The sequence below is a fragment of the Gouania willdenowi genome, chromosome 13, assembly GCF_900634775.1.
Source record: "Gouania willdenowi chromosome 13, fGouWil2.1, whole genome shotgun sequence".
Lineage (NCBI taxonomy): Eukaryota > Metazoa > Chordata > Actinopteri > Blenniiformes > Gobiesocidae > Gouania > Gouania willdenowi.
The window spans coordinates 25,004,694-25,027,041 of NC_041056.1; the positions used below are offsets into that span (position 1 = coordinate 25,004,694).

The 22,348-nt window shown below is 37.4% G+C and overlaps 1 protein-coding gene across 2 annotated transcripts in view; it reads right to left on the reverse strand.

Annotated features, from left to right (window-relative positions):
• The window catches only part of vaspb (vasodilator stimulated phosphoprotein b), a 36,221-nt gene extending 15,591 nt beyond the window's left edge, over nt 1-20,630 (reverse strand). For both annotated transcript variants that reach the window (XM_028465221.1, XM_028465219.1), the window contains exon 1: nt 20,148-20,630. In XM_028465221.1, coding sequence (XP_028321022.1) covers nt 20,148-20,152 — 5 coding nt within the window. In that variant the 5' untranslated portion in view covers nt 20,153-20,630. The remainder of the gene's footprint in view (nt 1-20,147) is intronic.
• Nucleotides 20,631-22,348: the final 1,718 nt, after the last annotated feature.

Below are 22,348 nucleotides of genomic sequence, written 5' to 3' on the forward strand. Positions count from 1 at the left end.
TTCATTCTGTAATCTGGTTAAGACTTGGTGCTTACTTTTGACAGGCTTCTCTATAACTATTTTCACTTCCTTTTTGGGTCCAGTGTGGTTGAACAATTAAAATAAGTTGAAGTTGGCATATTGTAATTTCCTCTAGTAGCAGGGAGGTATTCAATTCCAACCTTTAATTTCAACCACTTTGTTTGTCTATAGACCTTTTCTCTTGTTATTTCACAACCCAGTAGATGGCCTTGGATTGAATCACTGTAATCATTTGTATTACATAATTACTGAACAATCAGCTATGGTAACAAGCACAAATTAAGAAATATGCGGATGTCCTATGCAAGAAAAATATGTTTCTAGGCATTGCATTACAACTGTACACCAACACTTTAATAGAAAAGTGGCTGGTAAAAATGTTGAGTGGCTGGTAGATTTTAGATTGTAGATTTTACCAGCCATTGTCGCAGGTGGAGTGAAAATGTCAATTTTCATCACTGATACATACGCTAAAAACAAATGAAACAGCACAATAGTATAGAAATATAAGTGATCTTGACGAGCCTCATCTCCTTTGGCCTATCTCACCATTTGTGTGCATCCAAAGACTAATAAACATATTGTAGGCAGCAGCTGACTTGTGATGCCACAACACTTCATTAGTAGAGTAAAAATAATCTCTCTCAGGGCCTGTAAAGGGTTTTTCTGAATTATTATCAACCGTTTGTTTATTTTTGTCTATCTAGGTCCAAGCAGATATCAAAAAGAGACAATGGCCAATGTAGCACATACTGGTAGATGCTGTGTTGTCTTTTCAGCAGCCTGGTCATTTTCATGAACTAAAATTTCTTGTTGTTCAACCTCATCCTTTGTCTTGTGTTCTACTTAAATTATTTCAAAGCATTTGCATCCCAAAATTGTATGCAACCAAAGACACAGGATTGCCCTCTAGTTAAAATCAATATTAAAAACAAATATTACCAGAAACCACAACAGATGTGCCACATAGAAGTATCGCACCATACGTTTATTACAGCTAGTGACGGACAACTTTCAAACATGCAATTAAAATTGTGCAAAAATGTATAAATAGTATTTTGTTTTTTGTTCAAATGAAGTGAAGGGTAGAGCAAGTCATATAAAAATGTGTGAGTGAAGAATAATCTGAAATGAGAGTGGATAAACAAACAACAGTAACATGTTTTGTTCATTTGTCCTCACACAAACTGCTGCTAGATATAAAACGAGGCAAGACGTGAGAGAACAATGACTGCTCACAAAGACAGGAAGTGTTTCGGGGCTTCACCAATCAGGTTGGTTGCTGGATTATTCCACCTGCTTCACGTCAACCTCCACCTCCACTTGTTTAAGTCCACAGGCACATGTGTTCCGTGGCCTCAGCGACAAAGAATGCATTCAAAAGTATGTGTGCAGACTCAATACTGAAAAACTCTCACCCATGAGGCAGCGAACAGCCCCTTGAAAATAAGCAAAAAAGACAACTTTGATAACAATTGAATACTATACTTGAACAGTACACATTTTAAAGTGCTAAAGGGAAGTTTATAGATCGGGTGAATAAAAAAATATTAACACTTGAAACATACCCAACAATTTGTACTTATGTTGTTTACAACAAACCAGTGAAATGTTAAAATATTTGTTAAAAATCAAAACACTGATTTGTTCCTTTTACCAGTGTCTAAAAATAAAATAAAATGGCCAACTGTATTTAAGGACTTAGGAAGAGAAAGTAACTTGTAGTTGTGCTGATGAAAACTATTTGATACAGACTGATTGAGGCGGAAAACGGTACAAAGGTGTCTCGCGGTTCATGCCAGGCCTTAATTATTCCTCCTCCTTTTTAACTTAATTGCCCCCATGCACTTCATGTCGTCCCATAATCCATTTCTTTCACTGCGGCCTCCATCTGTTCAACCAGTGATACAATCTGTTGCTTCCTGTGACACAGCAACAAAGCCTCAGCCTACTTCCTGCTGCCTGTACTACCTAATATGGACTAGTGCGGCCTCAACAATCAATGTCTGAAGAAGACAGAGACTACTGTCTCTCATTCTCAGTCATATGTTGACATTGGATGGAGCAGTGGGTTCCTTTAAGTCTTAACAACAGTAGAAAAAAGATAAGGAAAGAACAATGACTTAGCAAAGGATCAAGTGCTTGGGATGCTGATGATTGTGATACACTGAAACGATTATTTCCTATAAGTAACCATCTACTTGTGCGGTCTTAAAATTTCATTGAACGTGTCACTTAATTTTTCAGCAGACAGAAAATGTGAAGTAAGATGTTATTAGTTAAAACCAGTAGGAAAGGTTCTAGATGTTTACAGTTGTTCCAGTGAGACGTGATATACTGGTGAGTTTTGAGTTTGAACCACTGCAGGTTCTGATTGAGTTGCCACCCACACTTTGCATTAGTCACTAGAGTTGGGCGATATGGACCAAAACTCATATCTCAAAATCTTTCCTCAAAATGGCAATAAACAATATTAATCTAGATATTTCGAAGTCAATAAAGTCAGACCAAAAAGACAATTCTGGGTTAAATTTGCTGACGACAAATGCCACACACGCTCATTTATTAACAAACAGCTGCACAATATGTGACACTTATGGCTTTTTCTCCTATAAGAGACAGCATGTGAGAGTGAGTTCTACAGTGTGGCTTGTTCAGGGGAAGGTCTGGGTTAGGATGCACTCAAAAATCCATCTAACTGTGCTTTTCATGCTGTTCTGAAAAGTAACAAAAGCAGCCACTCCCATAACAAGTATTTTAATATAAAATAAGCCATCAAATATATATCTTTGAAATATGAAAAAATTATAAAGGACACTATTTTACTGTATTCTGAATAATGTGAAATACTTGTATGATGTGATTTGTACTGTGTGATTGTATGAATAAAAAGTTAAAAACATATAGACATATCTCGTTTTGGCGATATTGTCACTTTCTATATCGCCAAAATAGAAAACTTGATAGATCTTGAATCACGATATATTGCCCAGCACTAATAGTAACACAGAAAATGTCTAATACATTCAAAAATGTATCACAGATGGTTATCAAGCATGAACAGTCTTAGATTAAGCTAAATGTTCACATAATTATAAACTGTCAGTAAATGTATTGTTGAGGAAGGTTTTTTTTAATCCAAAATATCCAACTAAGAAATGAGGTCATTGTGACAAACACACTAGTGCACACCTTTAGCACATTATTACTCATTATTCCACTTTACGTGGTTTTGGAACTGTAGGAGGAAGTTGTAACACCATGATGAAACTGAGAACAAACCACTTCCCTAACAAAATGTATAAACTGCTTTTTATTTTTTTTCACATGTACATTCTCAGTTTTAATGACCAGAAAGCACCTGTTTTGACTAGTCAGATAACGCATCAGACAGACCCCTAACCCTGCAAAATGTTCTCATCTCCCGAGCCTTTAGCATGCAGCTGATGGTGGGGCAGACTCGGTTGATGGGAACTGGAAGGGGTCGAGTAGACTGGGAAATGAATGCATTTTTAATGGCATAAAAAGTGAGGCCTCACAAGTGGGACTCAGAGTGAGCTGTTGCATTATTGATAAAATGACGGACACTGAGCTTCTAAAAGTGTGTGGCACATGGACAAAAAGACATGAGTTGATGCTCTCTCACCCTCCCACCTGTCAACCTGCCAACATGTGGGTGTGCTAATGTGGTCCACTGGTTGTGAGCGCCTGTGGAGGAGGAGGACACTTTGCACTGAAACCCAGCTGGCCTCTCATTTTCATGAAAGACAAGTTTCTTTGTCGACGACACTTACATTATCTTTTCGACGAGTCTATTAAAAAAGGTTTTTCTATGAAAAAATGTCAATTTGGGCACAAAACAACCTACGTTGGCAAATTACTGCTAGGCGGTATGACCAAAAATGTATCTCATGATGCTTTTCAAAACTATATTGGTTTTACGGTGACTGATTTTTTCTTTTTCAACACAGCTAGGTGTTAACCATAATGTCTAATCATTTAGAGCTGGGGTGACCAACACAGTGCCTACGGGAAGGACCAGGTAGCCCAGATGGACCACGTGAGGTGCCCTCAGGCCTGACCTAATAAAGAGAATTATTTACCAACGAGGTCCATCTAAAATCTGATTTCCAAACTCACAAAGACAAATCCAGATGACAGACATAGTCAGTGCATTACAGTTAAATACTGCTGCACTTTACATGTTTTGTACCAACTAGCCATCTTTAATGTACATTTTCTCTGACAATTGTGTTGCGTTTATAAGACAGAAAATGGCTCTACGTACGGGAGTTGACGTTCCCAGCAGCGCACACTCGACCAGAGCATGTGTGGAACTCATGGATAATGTGGCGATGGTGAGATAAAACAATATAAAAAACGGGGGCAAGCAGTGACACTCTGCATGTCGGGGAGGAAGAGGAAGTTGCGTGTGTGCAGACTGACGAGAGAGAAAATTGGAGGAACGCCAAAATACAGTAAATAATCCATTCAACTCTGACATAGATAGCAAAATAATAATTTTCTCATCAAAAGCCCTGTCTCAATGTTTGTTTTATACAAGGAAACAATGTTCAGATGTTAGAGTTGTCACTAAAGCAAAAAAAATTAGCTTAAAAGTCACTGACAGGGTTTTTTTTTTTAGGAAAAAGGCTTTTTCTCAGCTTTTTGCTCTGAAACTGAAGATTTGAGTAAAACTTGCTCTATTCAACGGCTGATTACAAAAGAAAGAAACAAGCCAGAAAAAAAATATTTTTTTGATGAAAGTAGAGACTTCTTTCAGAATCTGGTGTCAGATTTCAGATGGTCTAGTAGAAAATGTTCTATGGGTCTTTAAAATCAGTCAAAATGCTCAAAAACGGCTGGCACTGAGGGGAGTAGAAAATCTGAATATGGCTGGCACTGAATGAGTTAATGACCAATGAGATAAACATTCTCAAATCACTATACAAGAAGCAACAGCTTGGCTCTAAAAAAAAAAAAAGCTTCACATTTAGCATCAACGAGGTGATAAAACATGGAGAAAATGATAGAAGAAAGTGATGAGGGATATCCACAACAAACAGATCAGCCATGTAATCCTTAACTAATACACTCATGTTATATTTAACAGGAAAAACATGACTTATTCTTCAGTTCACAATTACATCTCCATCACACTCATTTTGTCCATCTAATGCAGGGTCTACAACCTGCAGCTCTTTGACTCTTTTGCAATAATGAATTGTTCTTTCTTACAGATGATATTGATGATGATGATGATTGACATTAACTCCAAATAAAATTCTAATAAAACAATTTGTTAAACAAAGAATAAATCACATTGTGCAATAACTCTGCCACGTCCTACTTTACCTCCTGCAACATCTATAGAATATCAACTTTCCGTGCACCTGTGGCTAACCTTAAGTTTTAAATCTCTGGTAAGATAACTAACAAAAAGACTATTCTGGATGAAAATAGAGATTTTATTTGTGTGGGGAAAGATGCATTTAACTGCCAACATGCTGGCTTAATATGCATGCCTGATATGTTGCAAGAAATGAGCAATTGGCACGTGTTGGCCGACATGATCATGCGTTATCAAATTCTTTTTTGAAGCCCTTAAATGAGTCCCTAACTCATAAAACTATTCAATATTATTTTAACTGTATAGAATTTATTTGATATAATGTATTGTCTTCATTGAGTAGGTATTTTTTTTCGGCTCCGGAAGGACTTTATTCCAGGTGAGATTAGACGAAATGGCTCCTTTGAGAATAGAGGTTGCAGACCCCTGGTCTAATGTTTATCTCAATCCTTACTCTCTCATAACTTTTTACACATGCACACCACTGCTCCACATTTGCTAACAACAGCCTGTTTTAAATGTGTTCCGTTCTGGTGGTCTGCATTCTATAATCTATCTATGTTAGAAAGAACATAAATGAACAAAGGAGTTTTCTTTTAAGCAACAAAAGATCAACAAAAAATAAATAAATTTAAGCCAGATATTGTTACAATTGAGGTTCATTTGTGTTCTGTTTCCACAGGTAAACCTAGGATGTGTTGCTAAGTTTAGTAAATAAGGAGAGCTCCACGCCACGGGTCTCAGTGGTTTTGTGAACGAGGGGTTAACAGGAAATCACAGTGCACGGCTGAGGAGCATTCTCTCTTGGAAATGTCTGTATATGGCTCTGCTCACAGAGCTTTTCTCCAAATGTGTTGGCATGTACAGTCAGGCCCAGTGGCTCGTTTCTGCCTTCCCTCCACCAGCTGAGTCTCCCTAAACGCTGCTATGTCATTCCTTCTTGCTACAGAAACAGAATTGCTTTGAACAGACATGCCTGATGGTTGCAGATATATCTTGCATAATATTGTGTTGTGATAAATTCCATGGGGATTAGTTTGATCTGACTAAAAGTGAAGTTTTATCAGGCACCGACACACCAGGGTCAATAGGACATAAAAAATATAGAATCAGAAGCTTTAGTTGAGAGACCCTTAAGTCCGGTCACAGACATACTGTCTCGACGCAGTGCAGAGGAACGAGGCAGCGAGCGTTTGTTGCCATCTTTATCCCCAGATTACAGTACCAAATAAAATCATCAAGCTCCTCTTTCCTGCGGGACTTCATAATACCACTAAATGAAAAATCTCACCCCCCACGGTTACAGTCAACTCTCAATATTTCTATAATGCTCTGGCTTTTTGGGCTATTTATGCCCTCAGGAGTACAAGTCTTTCACTCTGTTGCCAACATGCAGTAAAATAAACTGAAGCAATGGATATCAAAAAGATTTATTGTATTATAATTCACTACTTAAAACTGCAAAATAACTCAATAAGAACATAGTTTTGTGTTTAAACCAGTAAACTGAGACTTGCTAGAGTGTGAGTAAAGAGCACAGACATTTGATGACGGTAGGTCTGTGAATAATGTTCTTCTGTGTTTAAACCACTTCCTCTGCTCTTCCTGGTAACTTGCTAAAATGAAGACCACATTTCATGAACTACTTTCAGGTATGAAGCACATTTATATCTTTAGGGGATTTTAAAAACTAAGCGCAAATGAATATTGTTGCCAATGGTGAATACAGAAAACCATGACTTTATAAACATTATAAACTCCACAAAACATCTTAAGGGTTTTAGACAAAAGCAGGTCCTAAAACAAGACTTGTGTACTTAATAAACAGGATACAACTTTCTCATATGGGAAGTTTCTCATCTATCAACTTTTAAAAATTTCGATAGAGCTGGGAAAGTGACGGTTCAGTCATTTGCACACAGAAGTGAAAATGGGAAGCAATAATTGTTAAGGGGAACTATAGAAAACAAAAAAAGGATTTACGTGTTGTTGGCTGCGCACAATATTTTAAATGCTGTCCAATGAACAACCATCGGACATTAACAATAAGAGAAAATATTTTACAGAGCATAAGTGTTAAACATACTAATCTAAGGTCATGCTGGTGTCAAAGTACTTGACCTCTGATACAGACTCGGGGAGTCCACACAAACCTGTTGACAGAAGGCCTTATCACCTGACAGTGCACTATCCTCATGTCACCCCCTGGACATGAAGCATTTCAAACTCCCTGAACTGCATACTGTACATAGAAAATACAACCGTTAAGGTGACTAAACTGAAAATGTGCTTTCAAATGTCTTCATCTTTAGTTGCCTCAACAATGCCTAACCAAATATGCAGACTTTAACCGGTACATTGTTGATATTTCCTGTTATTTCACCGTTAATGCTAGATGAACACAAGCAGATATGACAATCTGATAAACACAAAAACTGTGAAGGTTACAACAGTGATGAGGTCTGCAGTTTGTGGAAAAATATTGCGATTGTGGTAAATGTGTGATTTCTAAAATTTAACAGAGCAAGTCAAATACTTCAATCATTGCAAAAGCGAATACATGCATCATAGTGCTGGCCACCTAAGGCTTCAGCATACAGGACAGGCCTATGACTGACTGGGCTGCAAAAAGATTGTCAAATATGTTCACTCACAAAAACACAAAGTGCATTTAGGTTCTTGATGAAGAGCAGGTTTTCTGCTTCATCAAAGTCTGATTGCTTCTCATTGACAAATATGAGCAGCTGTGCATCCTTTGCGGTGTGCATTATTTCTTGTACGTGCTGTTTTATTCCCACATCCAAGCAATGATCTTTATAACACAGATCGACTACAGTCACAATGAAGAGCATGCCTAATTTATGTTTCTGATGTGTATATTTTGGAGGTGTGCATCAGGCGTTGACACAGAGGGCTGCGCAGAACTTTTGGCGTCAAGTGATGTTATTCAACCAGAGAACAATAGTCAGCAACAGTAGGTATAAGGAGTCAATTTTATGTAGCGCTTTTTTGGACACTCAAAGTTGCTTTACAGAATTAAGGAATTATTCTTTCACTCCACACTTTGTGGTGGTAAACTACTATTGTAGCCACAGCTGCCCTGGGGCAGACTGACGGAAGCCAAGGTGTGCCATCGGGCCCTCCGACCACCACCAACACATACACACTACATTCATACTAGGCAATGTGGGTAAAGTGTCTTGCCCAAGGACACAATGACAGATACCACTGTGGCACCTTGAATTCTCAGTGTTCTCCCATCCACCAACCAACCAGGCCCAGACCTGCTTAGCTTCAGAGATCTAACAGGATCGGGCAATGACAGGCTGGTATGAGAAACATGAGTTGCATGCATTTTAACCTTCAACATAACCTTCACATTACAGTATTCTACAATTGAATAAAATTTAAAAAAAATAATTAAAAAAAAATCAGTAAATACGGAAATTTGAATCTGGTATTTGTTTTCAGGCTAATATCGGACCGGGACACCTCTACTAATCATGGCTATGAATAAAACTTCAAACAAAGGCAGAGCTCGAATGTCATATAGTATTTGGGGAAAAAAATGTAATTTAATTTTTTCAAAACTTAATTATGAGAAGTAATTACTATTAATCGAATTCCTGATGTCTTCTAAATGTAATATTGAAAATGAAATCTGAAGTCTTATTTTATTTCCATTTCTCCCTTTTGTTATTTTAGCTAACTTTAGACATCAGTTTATATTGTACTTTAAGTTAGATTTAACATTCTTTTTTAAATTGCTAAAAAAAGTAAAGACAGGAGGAGAAGTGAAAAGAGCATTTCGTTTTTGATTAATATTTTTCACTAAACTTACTCACACTTTCCTTTGTGTGTTTATGTGTGTCTAGGTCCCAGCATAGGGATAAATGATCACATACAGGAATAAAAGGGTTAACACTGTCGGCAAACATGACTCAGACTCCCAAAACAGATGTCAGCCTAATATCTCTGTTTTCCTTAAACAAGTCTTTCTCATTCAAAAGCCTGAATACAATCAGACATCCTGAGCTGATTTTTGTTAACAAAGAACCCCCCCCCTCAGCATTCCTCTGCAGTCGACTCATCCTTTTTCTGGCATAGGCCAAAAATTAGGAGAAGTTGCATAGATGCTTTGCTCAGTTTTTGAGACGTTTCAATAGCAGAGGTGAGTTCCATCATGCTTTTGACCCCATGTGACTGTGACTGTGTGGTGAGCGTACACACATGGCAGACTCCATGTCCATATTTGGAACCGTCTCACATCCTAACTGAGCTCAATTCCTTTTACAGGTTGAAGCACATCCTCTGCCGCAAAGGCCACGAAGGTTCCGGGGTTATTTTACTTTGCTCCGAGTTGTACATTTCTGTTCTGTTTCAGAGGGTCTGAGGTTTCTTAATCTTAGAGTTTTATCTATCAAATGTGATCTTGTGCAGCTTTAAAATAGGATGTGAGATAAAAGAGTAGTCTAGACAGGTTAGCACTTGAATCTAACTGAGTTTACAGTTGGTACTTCTACTTCTTAACTTTGCTTCATCTGCAAGGACGATTATGAGTATACAAATTTAAAACAATTAGGTTCTTAAGTGTGAATAACTTTTTAAGTCAAGACTAGCATTATCAAACAAAAGTTTGAGTTGAACAGGTTATAATTACTTCTAAAAGATGAATTATATATACAGTGGTGTGGAATAAGTGATTTCTTACTTTTTTGCATGTTTTCCACACTTAAATGTTTCAGACCATCAAACAAATTTAAACATTAGTTAAAGATAACACAAATAAACACAAAATGCTGTTTTTAAATGAAGGGTTTTATTAATGAGGAAGAAAAAAATCCAAAGCTACATGGCCCGGTGTGAAAAAGTGTTTGCCCCCCAAATAGGACCTACCTGACAAAGTGAAGTAGACCAAAAGATCCTCAAAAGCTATAGATATCATGCCGAGATCCAAAGACATTCAGGAACAAATGAGAAAAAAAAAGTAATTGAAATCTATCAGTCTGGAAAAGGCTATAAAGCCATTTCTAAAGCTTTGGGACTAGAGCAAACCACAGTGACAGCCATTAGCCACAAATAGCAAAAACACGAAACATTGATGAACTTTCCCAGGAGGGGACGGTTGAACAATATTACCCCAAGAGCGCAGCGACGACTCATCCGAGAGGTGACAAAACCCCACAACAACAACAAAAACTAAAGAACTGCAGGCATCATTTGCCTCAGTTAAGGTCAGTGTTCATGACTCCACTTAACCATAAAAAAAGAGACTAGACAAGAATGGCCTGCATGGCAGAATTCCAAGACGAAAACCACTGTTAAGCAAAAAGAACATTAAGGCTGGTCTCATTTTTGCCAGAAAACATCTTGATGATCCCCAAGACTTTTGGAAAAATATTCTGTGGATTGATGCGACAAAAGTTGAACTTTTTGGAAGGTCTGTGTCCCATTACATCTGGCGTAAAAGTAACATCGCATTTCAAAAAAAGAACATCATATCAACAGTAAAATGTGGTGGTGGCAGTGTAATGGTCTGGGGCTGTTTTGCTGCCTCAGGACTTGGAAGACTTGTGATAAATGGAAGCATGAATTCTGCTGTCTACCAAAAAATCCTGAAGGAGAATGTCCTGCCATCTGTTCGTGACCTCAAGCTGAAGCGAACTTGGGTTCTACAGCAGGACAATGATCCAAAACACACCATAAAGTCCACCTCTGAATGGCTGAAGAAAAACAAAAAGACTTTGGAGCGGCCTAGTCAAAGTACTGACCTCAATCCTATTGAGATGCTGTGGCATGACCTTAAAAAGGTGGTTCATGCTCGAAAACCCTCCAATATGGCTGAATTACAACAATTCTGCAAAGATGAGCGGGCCAAAATTCCTCCAAAGCGTTGTAAAAGACTTATTGCAAGTTATTGCAACTGCTTGATTGCAGTAGTTGCTGCTAAGGGTGGCCCAACCAGTTATTAGGTTTAGGGGGCAAACACTTTTTCACACAGGGCCATGGAGCTTTGGATTTTCTTCTTCGACATTAATAAAACCCTTCATTAAAAACTGCATTTTGTGTTTACTTGTTATCTTTGACTAATGTTTAAATTTGTTGGATGGTCTGAAACTTTTAAGTGTGGAAAACATGCAAAAAAGTAAGAAATCAGGAAGGGGCAAACACTTTTTTACACCACTATATATATATATATATATATATTCATTTATTTATTTTTTAATTTTAAATGTAAACTTCCACTGCTTTGACAACACAGAAAATTGTGTGGCTCAGGTGGTAGTAAAATCATCTTCTGAACGAGAAGTTGGGGGCTCGATCCCAGTCTATACCCGTCTATGTATCGAAGTGTCCTTGGGCAAGACACTGAACCCCTCCCAGTAGTCGACTGGCACTTTCCATGTCAGCTCTGTCCCATTGGTGTGTGAATGGGTGAATGAGCTGATATTGTAAAGTGCTTTGAAACTACTTCAATGTGGGGACAAAGCGCTATATAAATCAAATTGACTTGATTTATATAGTCCTAGATATAACTTATTTTGTAGAGCAACCATGGACAGTTCTATCTTTGTTCCCTTCACCTAAAAGCGATCACAATCAAAATCAACCCTGATAAATGAGGTCAGGATCTAAGTGCCTGAATGATAGAGATGTTTAAAAAGGCTGACAGCATAAAACTGTTTTATACCTACTAACGCCCATTATGCTCCATCAAGCAGTGAACCCCAGATGAGCAAGCTGTATCTTCTGGACCCATTAGTAGTGCTGACCATTCAGTCTATCACTACAACATTTCTGCCCACAACAATCTTAGGTTTCACTACAAGACTATACACCGACCCTCCATCAGCTTCAATGATGTCACTCGGCTGGCTAATGCAGAGGACTACAGGGTTAGTAATGTGTCTTTAACTTCATTTGGCCTCAGCACAGCCATTTTTCTGTCTGCATTTCAAATTGACAAAAGCCAGATATTACAGAACAATACCAGCAGGGAAAAGAAGCAATGTACATTAGCTTTAAGACACACATCCCTAATTTCAAAATTAAACACAAGCCATAAGATTGAAATACATTTTTATCAAAGTAATCATTACTAGAGGCTACGATTTCAAAAATTGCTCGATTCTGTTTCAGAGTTTGAAAGGAAAAAAAAAAGAAGCAGGTACAAGAATTTGAGTTTCATTCAACCTAGATCACAAGTCCTGCCAACTAAGGTTGAACGATTAATTGCATTTTTCTAATCGCGAAGGCTGCAAAAATTTTGTTGTCCTGTTTTATTAAGTTCAGAGAGTGTTTGAGAAGTGTAGTCCACATGTTTACATGTTTCATTAAACGTGAAGTTAGTTTGATATGATGAAGAGGTAAAGCCACAGATTTGTTTGCTTTATTGTTGTAATCTGTGCTTTAAAATGTATATTTTATATAATTTAAAGTTTAAATAAATCTGAAATTGTTTATTATGAAATAATTTAATAATTTATAATTTATTGCTTGTGTTCATTGAAAAATACATGACAGGAGGCTCTTGAAAAAATAATTGCATATTAAATCGCAATATTGAGAAAAAAAAAAAAATCGCAATTAGATTTTCCAAAATGGTTCAGCCCTACTGCCAACCATCCTAACATGCTTAATGCACGGAGGACTCACTTTATAACGAATAGCTTTTTAAAATGTTTGCTGATAATGAGTGGCAGATACCACAGCACACTTCTTGAGTTGTAGCATTTCACCGCTTTAGTAGTCAGAGCCGTTTTCCTTCTAAAAGAAGAACCTACGCAAAACTGAATACAGCATCTGGTCATGATTTTCAGATTAATTTGCCAATACAAAATACAGAAAAAATGTGCATTTCCAAAGATTAATAGTGACTGCCATTATCAGAAACAAATGAAGATGATTAAATATGAATCATCAGGTGAAAGAGTAAATCAAAACAAATACTGAAAACACTGTCATGTTCAGCAGTATAAATAAAGATTGAAAAAGGTCGTCACAAGTAGGGATGGGAATCAAAAACCAGTTCTTTCTGAGAACCAGTTCCCAGTATTCCAATTCCTAGGAATCGTTTGTTCGCTTGTATTTCAATTCCGCTTATCGGTTCCTCTTACGTTGCAAATACGTAACGATAAACTGCTCCAGGTCCTGTATATTGTGTTTATGCTAGCACCAAGCGAAGCTCCTTCCACCATATACTGTTGTTGTTTGATGTCCACCACGGAGAATCCACCTCCTCCACCCGCAGCTGTGCTGTCCTCCATGCTGTGTTCGTAGCGTCTCTGTTGCTACGCTACTAACTTCCGGGTTCTGTACACTCACGCAAAAGTTGCTTCTTGCACGGACTTTTCTTCAGAAAACAACAAACAGCTCATTGCCAGTTTGTGTCCTCATAACAAGTAATCAGACATGGGAGACGGACTGGTCGTGATCGTTGTCTTTAGTTTGCTCTTTCACACATTCACACACACGGCTGATGACGTCACATGTAACAACCAGGGGACGGCGTCTCTGAAGGTCCATTTATAGAAATGTAAACAAAGGCTGAACTAAAGCTTTACAGTTTAAATACATAATAAGTGCAGCTGTATTTTTAGTCAATATGTTCTTTTTTACAGAAGTATTATTTGTTTTGTGTTTGAATTAGTTTTGGATCAAGTTCTTCAAGTTCAAAAGGAGCACTGTAAATATTCTCAAATGTTTGTAGCCAAAATGTGTCATGTTGCAATAATAATAATTCAATTTTATATCACGCTTTTGTATTTATTATTATCCAGTGAAAACAATCTATACCTGGTAGATGAAAAGAGAGCTGATATCCCTGCAGGAAATTAAAGAGACAAAGATAATATAATAAAGAGTTAAAGCAAACAAATCCATTTGTATTATTTAATCCCCTCACCCAATGAGAATCGATAAGAGAATCAGAATCACTAAATTCTTGTCAATTCCTATCCCGAATCACAAAAAACTATTTCAATATACAATGCAAAACAACATCCACAACTTTTGAATTGAAAAATAGCTTGACCAAGTTTTTGCACTCTCTCTTTAAGTTTGTATAATATATATTAATTACTGTTAATGTTACCTTTCATTTATTAAACGTAAAACCTCATTTGACACTGAATCCAATAAAATAAGACGAATGGTGGTTTTGAATCTATACCAGTCTTTACCGGCTTGATGCATAAAACAGGTTAGTGTTCCCAAAGACTCTCCATTTCCTTGGATCCAAGTTTCAATGAGTTTCAAACCATGGACCTCACTGAGAACCTAATTAGCATGCGACAAACATAACCGGCCAACAAGTTTGGGTACAGGGTATATTTAAAATAAGTGAACACGTTTCACACTTAAGCTAAACAGAGGGAAAGTAGAAAACATGAGCCACCAGTATCGATACTATACAAAACCTGGATTTTATTTTAACCATGGACAATAGAGGATTTTGTATGTTGGGCAACTTCTGTAGCAAAGCGTCTAATCCAAGAAGCAGGCCAGCATAATAGGCTATTTATGAGTTGGAGAGGTGGGAGGACCGAGAGGGGTAAATGGTTTCAGGGGAGGAGGGTGGCAGTTGTTAGGCGTTTGTGGGAGACAAACTCACAACTCTGGTAGTCTTTAATGGTGTGCAGCATGAAGGGAGAGGGCACGCAAGGCTTTGTGATCACTTTGACACACTGTCACATGAACTGTACAGCTACGCACTGAGCGGTCTATTGTAGTGCATATCAACATGCAACTGTTTACAAAAAGTAATACCCAATGTGGTATACATAAACTTTGCCAGAAGCTTACCCCAATTACATCCCATTGTAATTGCTTCAGAGCCAGAGGGGTAAGTAAGGACATCAGGAAGTGTTTGAAATTCAAAGCCACGCTAGGTTAGCTACAGTTTGCAATAATCTTGTGAATAGATAACTTAAAAACAAAAAAAAGATAACAGATAGACTTCAAGAATATCTGACCTAGCAGTGGAATTATGAGAACAAGTGGAAACTTGAAACTAAGCTACAACCCAGGTGACGTGCACGAAAACTGCACAACATTGTAGCAATAGGCTACAACGTGAAAGAGTCTTCTTTTGCTAACTTTATGGGAACACAAGTTGTAACACTTCAGTCTTGCTAGCAAACAGAGGTAAAAGAAAATGCTTTATTAGAGGAAGGTGATCTGCTTGTAACACTGCAGAGTCTGTACTTAGAGCTGCATTCCTGTGTTAGGTCTGTCAGAGTAAAAAAAGAGAAAAAAGAGAGAGAGCTGAAGCCAAGATGCAAAAACTGAGGGGGAGGCATTTTCCTGCTTTTAAGACTGATCAATAACAAACTTGCACTGGACCGAGCAATAAACGGAGGCGGATTCCAGTTTGAAATCACTTTCACTGAAGTACTCTGAGCTTGGGGCACTTAGACAACAAACAGCGGGTGAAGATGTCTTACAGCTGCCTGTGTGTGTCTGTGTGTGTGTGTGTGATCACATCAGATGTAGCGCTGGTGTCAAACAGGACCTATCTTTTCCCTCCAGCCAGTGAGTAATAGTTGCAAACGGGAGTCACTTTATTGATAACAGTTAATAATGAATCATATGGATACACTTCCTGTGCCACCTAACTTGAGATTGGAGCGTTTGGATTGTAGAGATCGCCAAAGAATACCGGCTTTTTATTATACATCTATTATTAGCATTGCTAGGTGGGAAATAGGCTTGAATTTGAATTCTTAGTTTGTTGAATGGAAAATTGTTTAAAAATGTTTCTAATTTGTGTATACACTCATCCAAAATAAAAAAAACTACATTCCCATTCAGGAAAATATTTACAGATTATTTTATCCAATACTTAAATTAAAAAGTAACTCAGAATTTTAACTGTCACTGATTATGTGTGTTGGGCAATTTGAGTTAGAACAGTTTAGTAAAAGAATACTTGTTTTCATCTTAAAATCTAGAGGTGGAGAAAAAAAAAAAATCGATTCACATAAGACTCACGATTCTAGTCATCCACAATTCTGAATCGATTCATAAACTTCAAAAATCGATTTAATTTTTTTTTTTTTCTTTTCAAGAAAAACTCTGATTCAGAATATCAGCTTAGAGTCTTTACTCAGGAAACACTGTAAACTGAACATGCAAATACATATTAGTAGTGTTCTTATAAATAGAAAATACCACTATACAAAAAGTCTGCTAGCTTCATGCTAACGTCTATGGGAAAACCCATACATATGCTCATGCTAACATTTACCGCAATCGGCTGTGATTTATACAACACACCATTTATGCTTAACTTTCACAAACACAGTCTTAGGAGTGTTATCAAACAGTACACTTAAACATACTCACAAGTATATTTTTTTTCAAGCCGAAAGTTAGTAGAGACTACTAGTAGGCCATTGGCTTTCAAGATGGCGACTTCCGACTACTACGGCAACAGTGTTAGGTCAAAACACACAAACTCACCCAGACCTTTACAGTTTAACACAATCTCACAAAGAAACATCGACCCCCACTTACAATGTATTACATAGACAGCACAAGGAGTGTGTGTGTGTGTTTTTTTTATTTGTTTAGCATGAATAAATGATATCTTTTGTCTTCATTTTGCCTTTGTGTGATTACATCATTAGAATCATTTTTTTTTTTAATTATCTTATACAAACTGTATTGTTTTGATGCGAATTGTGACCCTAAGAATGGGAATCGAATCGTCAAACACCCAAAGATTCACATCCCTATTAAAAACCTAGTTTGTCTATTGTGCGTTGACACAATGTCAATGTCTCCTTTCATTCAGAATCTCAGCTTGCAAAGTAAATGTTTTTAAAAAGTGAGGAAATAACTGGTGGGTTTCATCAATAATAAATTTAAACTTATTGACCTTTTAGGAGTTCAGTACTTTTCACATAATACTGAAATGTATGAAAGGCAAAATCATGAATTTGCTCTCTCATATGGGTGGCATTAAAATGTAGAAAACTAGTGTTTGCGTCACACAAACACAAGAGCGGTTAGCGTTAGCATTCTTTGCAAGACATCTGTGCAGACTGCTAATGTAAAGACAACTCAGTGTGGGGTTCTTTCACTCAAGCATTTTCTTAACTGGGTCAGTTGTTGAACTTTTGACCAACTGACTACACTTTTGTGTCAACATTTACATTCCACAGGGACAAATGTCAGTGAACATTAGCGGCGCTACATAATGTGAACTGTTTAGGCCACAATTTAGTAGAAGTCAAAGCAAAATCCATTTCCAGTCGGTAACACAATTATCAGACTAAATGTAACCTTCTAACAGTGCAGACTGTTAAATATCAGAAGATAACTAAGAACAAGCAGTCCTCCATTTTTTTCAAATGTTTTGGTTGCTCATAATGATAGGGGAAGTGGGGGTTTTTTGTGGTGCTGCAACTAAGCCATTTAACAATAAAACCGTTATCTGTTCCCTTATCTCAACTTTAAACGAGAAGCACTTCTATCACAATAGCAGTGTAAAAAAAAAACCTTTGTTTAACAGTTTTTACAGCAATGTATTTATGCAAAATAAAAGCCACATGTTCTAGTTACTGTGTAGTTTCCACTGCTTTAATTGTTAAGTATGCTACCACAGTAATCTTCAGTGATTATTGCATTAACTTAATTAATGAACACATTGGAAAGCGGGGGGGGGGGCTAATGCATTATTGTGGCCAGATTTAAGGTGGCTCTGTCTCCTCCTGTTACTCCTGTAATCAAAAGTTATCAGGCAGAAATATGTGCAAAACAAATAAAATCCCAGCCCTAGCTCATGCACCTCCACGCGGTTACATTGTTGAAGAAAGGGCAAAGTGACTGATCACAGATAAAGAGCTTGTTACTCAAGTTATCGGTATTACTGCACCTTAGCGTCTAAAATGAAAAGGCTTGGGAACTTTTTTTAAAGCGCAAAACCCAAGTAATGTCCGACTTTTGCACCAAACGTGAAGTGGGGAGGGGAGAGCAAGCCTGGACTGTGTAATTGACAGCTGCACAGGCTGTGACAAGACCAGGAATTTTTTTTGGACATGGGTTCTTTGCACAAGCAATATGGCTGCTGCTAGTGCTAACTCCTGCAACTCCCAGGGGCTACAAAAAGCATGAGAGAGCTTGGTATAATGTTTTCCTGTGAGCGTGACATGATATTTACAGCTGATGACTTTTGAGGGCAGCATGTGGTTGTTGTGGAGTCATGCTAAAGTGCTTCTGAGCAATGCAGTGAATCCCTTTTTATGTTCAGAAACAGACAGCCACCACCTTTTTCTAATCTTTCACTGGTTTCATGCAGACAAAAAAAAGAAGGAACCTCATAAGTTAGAAGGTAGATAGAATTTTAGCCTGTCTACGTAAACATGGGTAGGATTTGACAAATATTATGCAATATATTGTTTGTCAATACAGCAATCCAAATTTTGAGAACTGCAAACTTTACACTGTCTATGTAAACTCAATTCTGTTTGGTGAAATATTTGCCTGAAGTGACTTTTGCTTCTTACTGCGAGCAATAGACACACCAACTTGGCACTGGCTTTGTTTATTGCCGATTGCTGGCAGCAATACAAGATGTCTTTGGGCAAACCAAAGCATGTTTCAAACAGTGTAAATACAGCTTTGCTTAATGTGGAAACTGGAAAAGAAACCCTAAATCAAACAAACATATTGACTGACTAATTCTGAATTAAATTCCAGTTGATGCTATTCTATTTGAGGTGAAAAAAGTCGTTTTCATGTTTCTTTTTTCCTCTACCAAGGAGGTAATATTTTTGCTGGTATTTATTGCGGCCTTAGTCTTTTAGACGTATTACATCAAAAGTACATCACAAATTTTGACAAAATTGTATGTAAAGAATATGGAATATTCCATTAAAGTTTGGATGGGATCCAGATCAATATACTGATTCTGGATGAGTTTCAAAAATGGAAAAAACCATTGGGGGGGAACCCATATTTGGCGATTGGTGGGGGGTTTGCGCTCTCTGACAAGTTCTTGTTTAAAGTTTGGTTTTCAAAAGGTGATTTATGTTGGACGACAACTTGGAAACAATACCACAATAGTTCTGCCTCATTTATGCGCAATGAATAGTGGTCCCAAGAGAATATATGTATATATTTTCATTATGCAGTCTATTTATTTTAGCTGTTATTTCAATTGTGTATTATTTACATCTCCTTGAAGACATGTCATGTCCTAGCCCTCCTTTTGTCATTTTTGTACATTGTTCATGTCATTTATACAAATATATATAGAAATCACTGACACTGCAAAAAAAAACATGTTTTATGACTGGTACCAAGTGACCCTGTACCAGGCCACGCCCCGGTGATTGGGGACACATACACCTGTTAATATTGTTCAGAAATTAGTTGTGTTGCCTTGTTTTTGCCGTTCAAAATTGTATCCATTAAAATTTCTATTATTAAGTGCACTACGAATGCGTAAAGGTGTTTTTTTTTTTTTTTAAAGCATTTCGGTTATTCTTTGTTTGGGTGCAGTAGCACAGACAGAGCAGGTAGGACCGGGCCACCATTGAGTTCCTCCCAAGCAGAGGTCACAAAGTCCCACTACAGCGTCTCATGTGTGCCAGACTACTTTAAACAACTTTAAAAAATAAAAATAAAAAGCAACACAGAGTTCCATCTGAGTAAAGGAGACTTTAGGACCAAAGACAGCGGGCACATAGGGCACCGTGCGTGGTGGACTAGTGTCCGAAATGTAGATGAAGCACAATGGAGATGAAGGGATTTGAGCCGCTTTACCCACCTCATTGTTCGGCCGGAGTGGAGCTCCTCTGCTCGCAAAGTACGTCGGGTTGACTTCAGGGGTGGATGTCGGCTTTCAGAGTCACAGAAGTGAAATTGGAAAGGAAACGCCGTTCAAAAAAGACGCATCTCCACCCGCAGACGGGGTAGCCACCAGCGGGATAAAGAAGCACACCTCGACGATTTCCTGGTTGGGTGAATGCGGGGCGGGGGGTGGAGGAGGGGGTGGATATACAGTAGTGGAGCGGGCTTGTCAACTCCAATCACTCCCCAGTGTCGGCTCTTTTACCGGTGGAAGAGGCAGCGAAATCCAGAGTAACCGCTCGGACAACAGGGCCAAAAGTTCTCCTCCGGACTATGTAACCGCTGTACCGCGGTGTTTTCCGGACACTGAGCCCCGTGTGTCCGCGCCAGGCTGGTTAGGACCGTGTGAACGCTCCAGGGTCTGTGGCCCAACCCGCCGGCTTGAAAGTAGACTACAGCCTGCGCTGCGTTCAGGAACACCTGGTATAAAACAGCACAGAGGCTGCTTCTCTCGCTCTGTGGATAAAACTAGAACGTTTTTACTCACTTATCTGAATTTTAAGATCAAATGAAATAATAATCAAGATTATGTCGAAGGATATGCTGAATAAGCAATAACTCATGGAGTTGAAGAACTATAATGAGCTTTCCAAGGAAACAGCCAATCAAATGTCATCTAAAAAAAAATAATAGATACTAGAGGTGAGACGAGACGATATACGATACTACACATTTAACATAAATAAGACAAATTTACCTATTTAAAGTGCAAAACAGCATACAGAACCAAATCGTGTCATCAAACTGTAAACCTCCTCACTTTAACATGACAGCTTTCTGATTCTTGTATATATCTGTATTATACTTCTACATTTGTATGTTTGTATTTTTTTCATCTTATTTTTATTTTTCTATTTGTATTTAATCCTTATTTAATTAACAGTATTTTACTTAATTTTCTTTTTTCTTTCTTTGTTTAGTGTTTATTCTTTTCATTTGTAATATTTCTCGAGTGTCCATGATAAGTATTCAATCAACAATATATGCTGTGATGTTTCAATAGTGTTATATCTTGTCACACAATGTATGATTAAGTACTAGTTATCAGGGTGTGAAATGACATTTTTTGTTGCTCACAAGCCATTGTGGTTGTACTGTAGCTGTTAATTGCCACAAAGTTACATTATTGTCACTAACAAAAGTATTTTGATCACTTTTTATAATCAAATGCACTAAGGTGTGCTCAGTGTGACCTTGTAAAATGTTGCTATTGTAGCTACGAGGCAGACTGGTGAAATCTGAAGCAAGCAGGACAAGATCTATTGTCATAGTTTGGTATAGCAGTGAAAACCAGTGAGTATGAAATAAACACTAATGCTAATAAATCAAATAAAAAATTAAAAAATATGGCTTGCATTAAAGTCAGAACTCTGTATAGTAGCACAAGTAACTTATTCTAAGTATGACATGTTAAATAAATATGGCATTTCTGGATGTACATTACGACTATTAACCATGCATATTGTCGCTTCATAGGGGTGTCCCGATCTGATATCGGTTATCGGTTCGATATTAGCCTGAAAACCAATATCAGATTCAAATTTCCGATTTTTTTTTATTTTTTCCAGTTCATTTTTTATTTATTTTATTCAAATGTAGAATACTGTAGATATTATGTTGAAGGTTAAAATGTATGTAACCAATAGGTTAATAATAAATGGGTCAGTTTTTCTCTTACCTACCGTTGCTGAGTATTGTTCTCTGTTTGAGTAACATCACTTGATCGAGACTTTTCTAACATTCCACACTACAAAATAAGTAATTCATATTTTTATTTAAAAAAAAAAAAAAAAAAGGTAATAAAAGTATGTATGATCATGTTGATATCGGATCAATGTCGGTATCGGCCGTTACGCAAGGCTGCAATATCGGTATCATATCAGAAATGAAAAAGTTGTATCGCGACATCCCTATTGCTTTATAAAAAAATGAAATAGTTTACATTGATACTTATATTGGGTCTCAGTAGCAAATCATTACATGAACACAATCTCAAAACAAGCACAAGTTTTGGGTTATTTTATGAATCTGTTTTATTCTTGACTAATTTAACCTCCCAATCATTCTTACTTTATAGTGTTTTTTTTAAATTTTTATTTATTATATCTGCACTTCCAA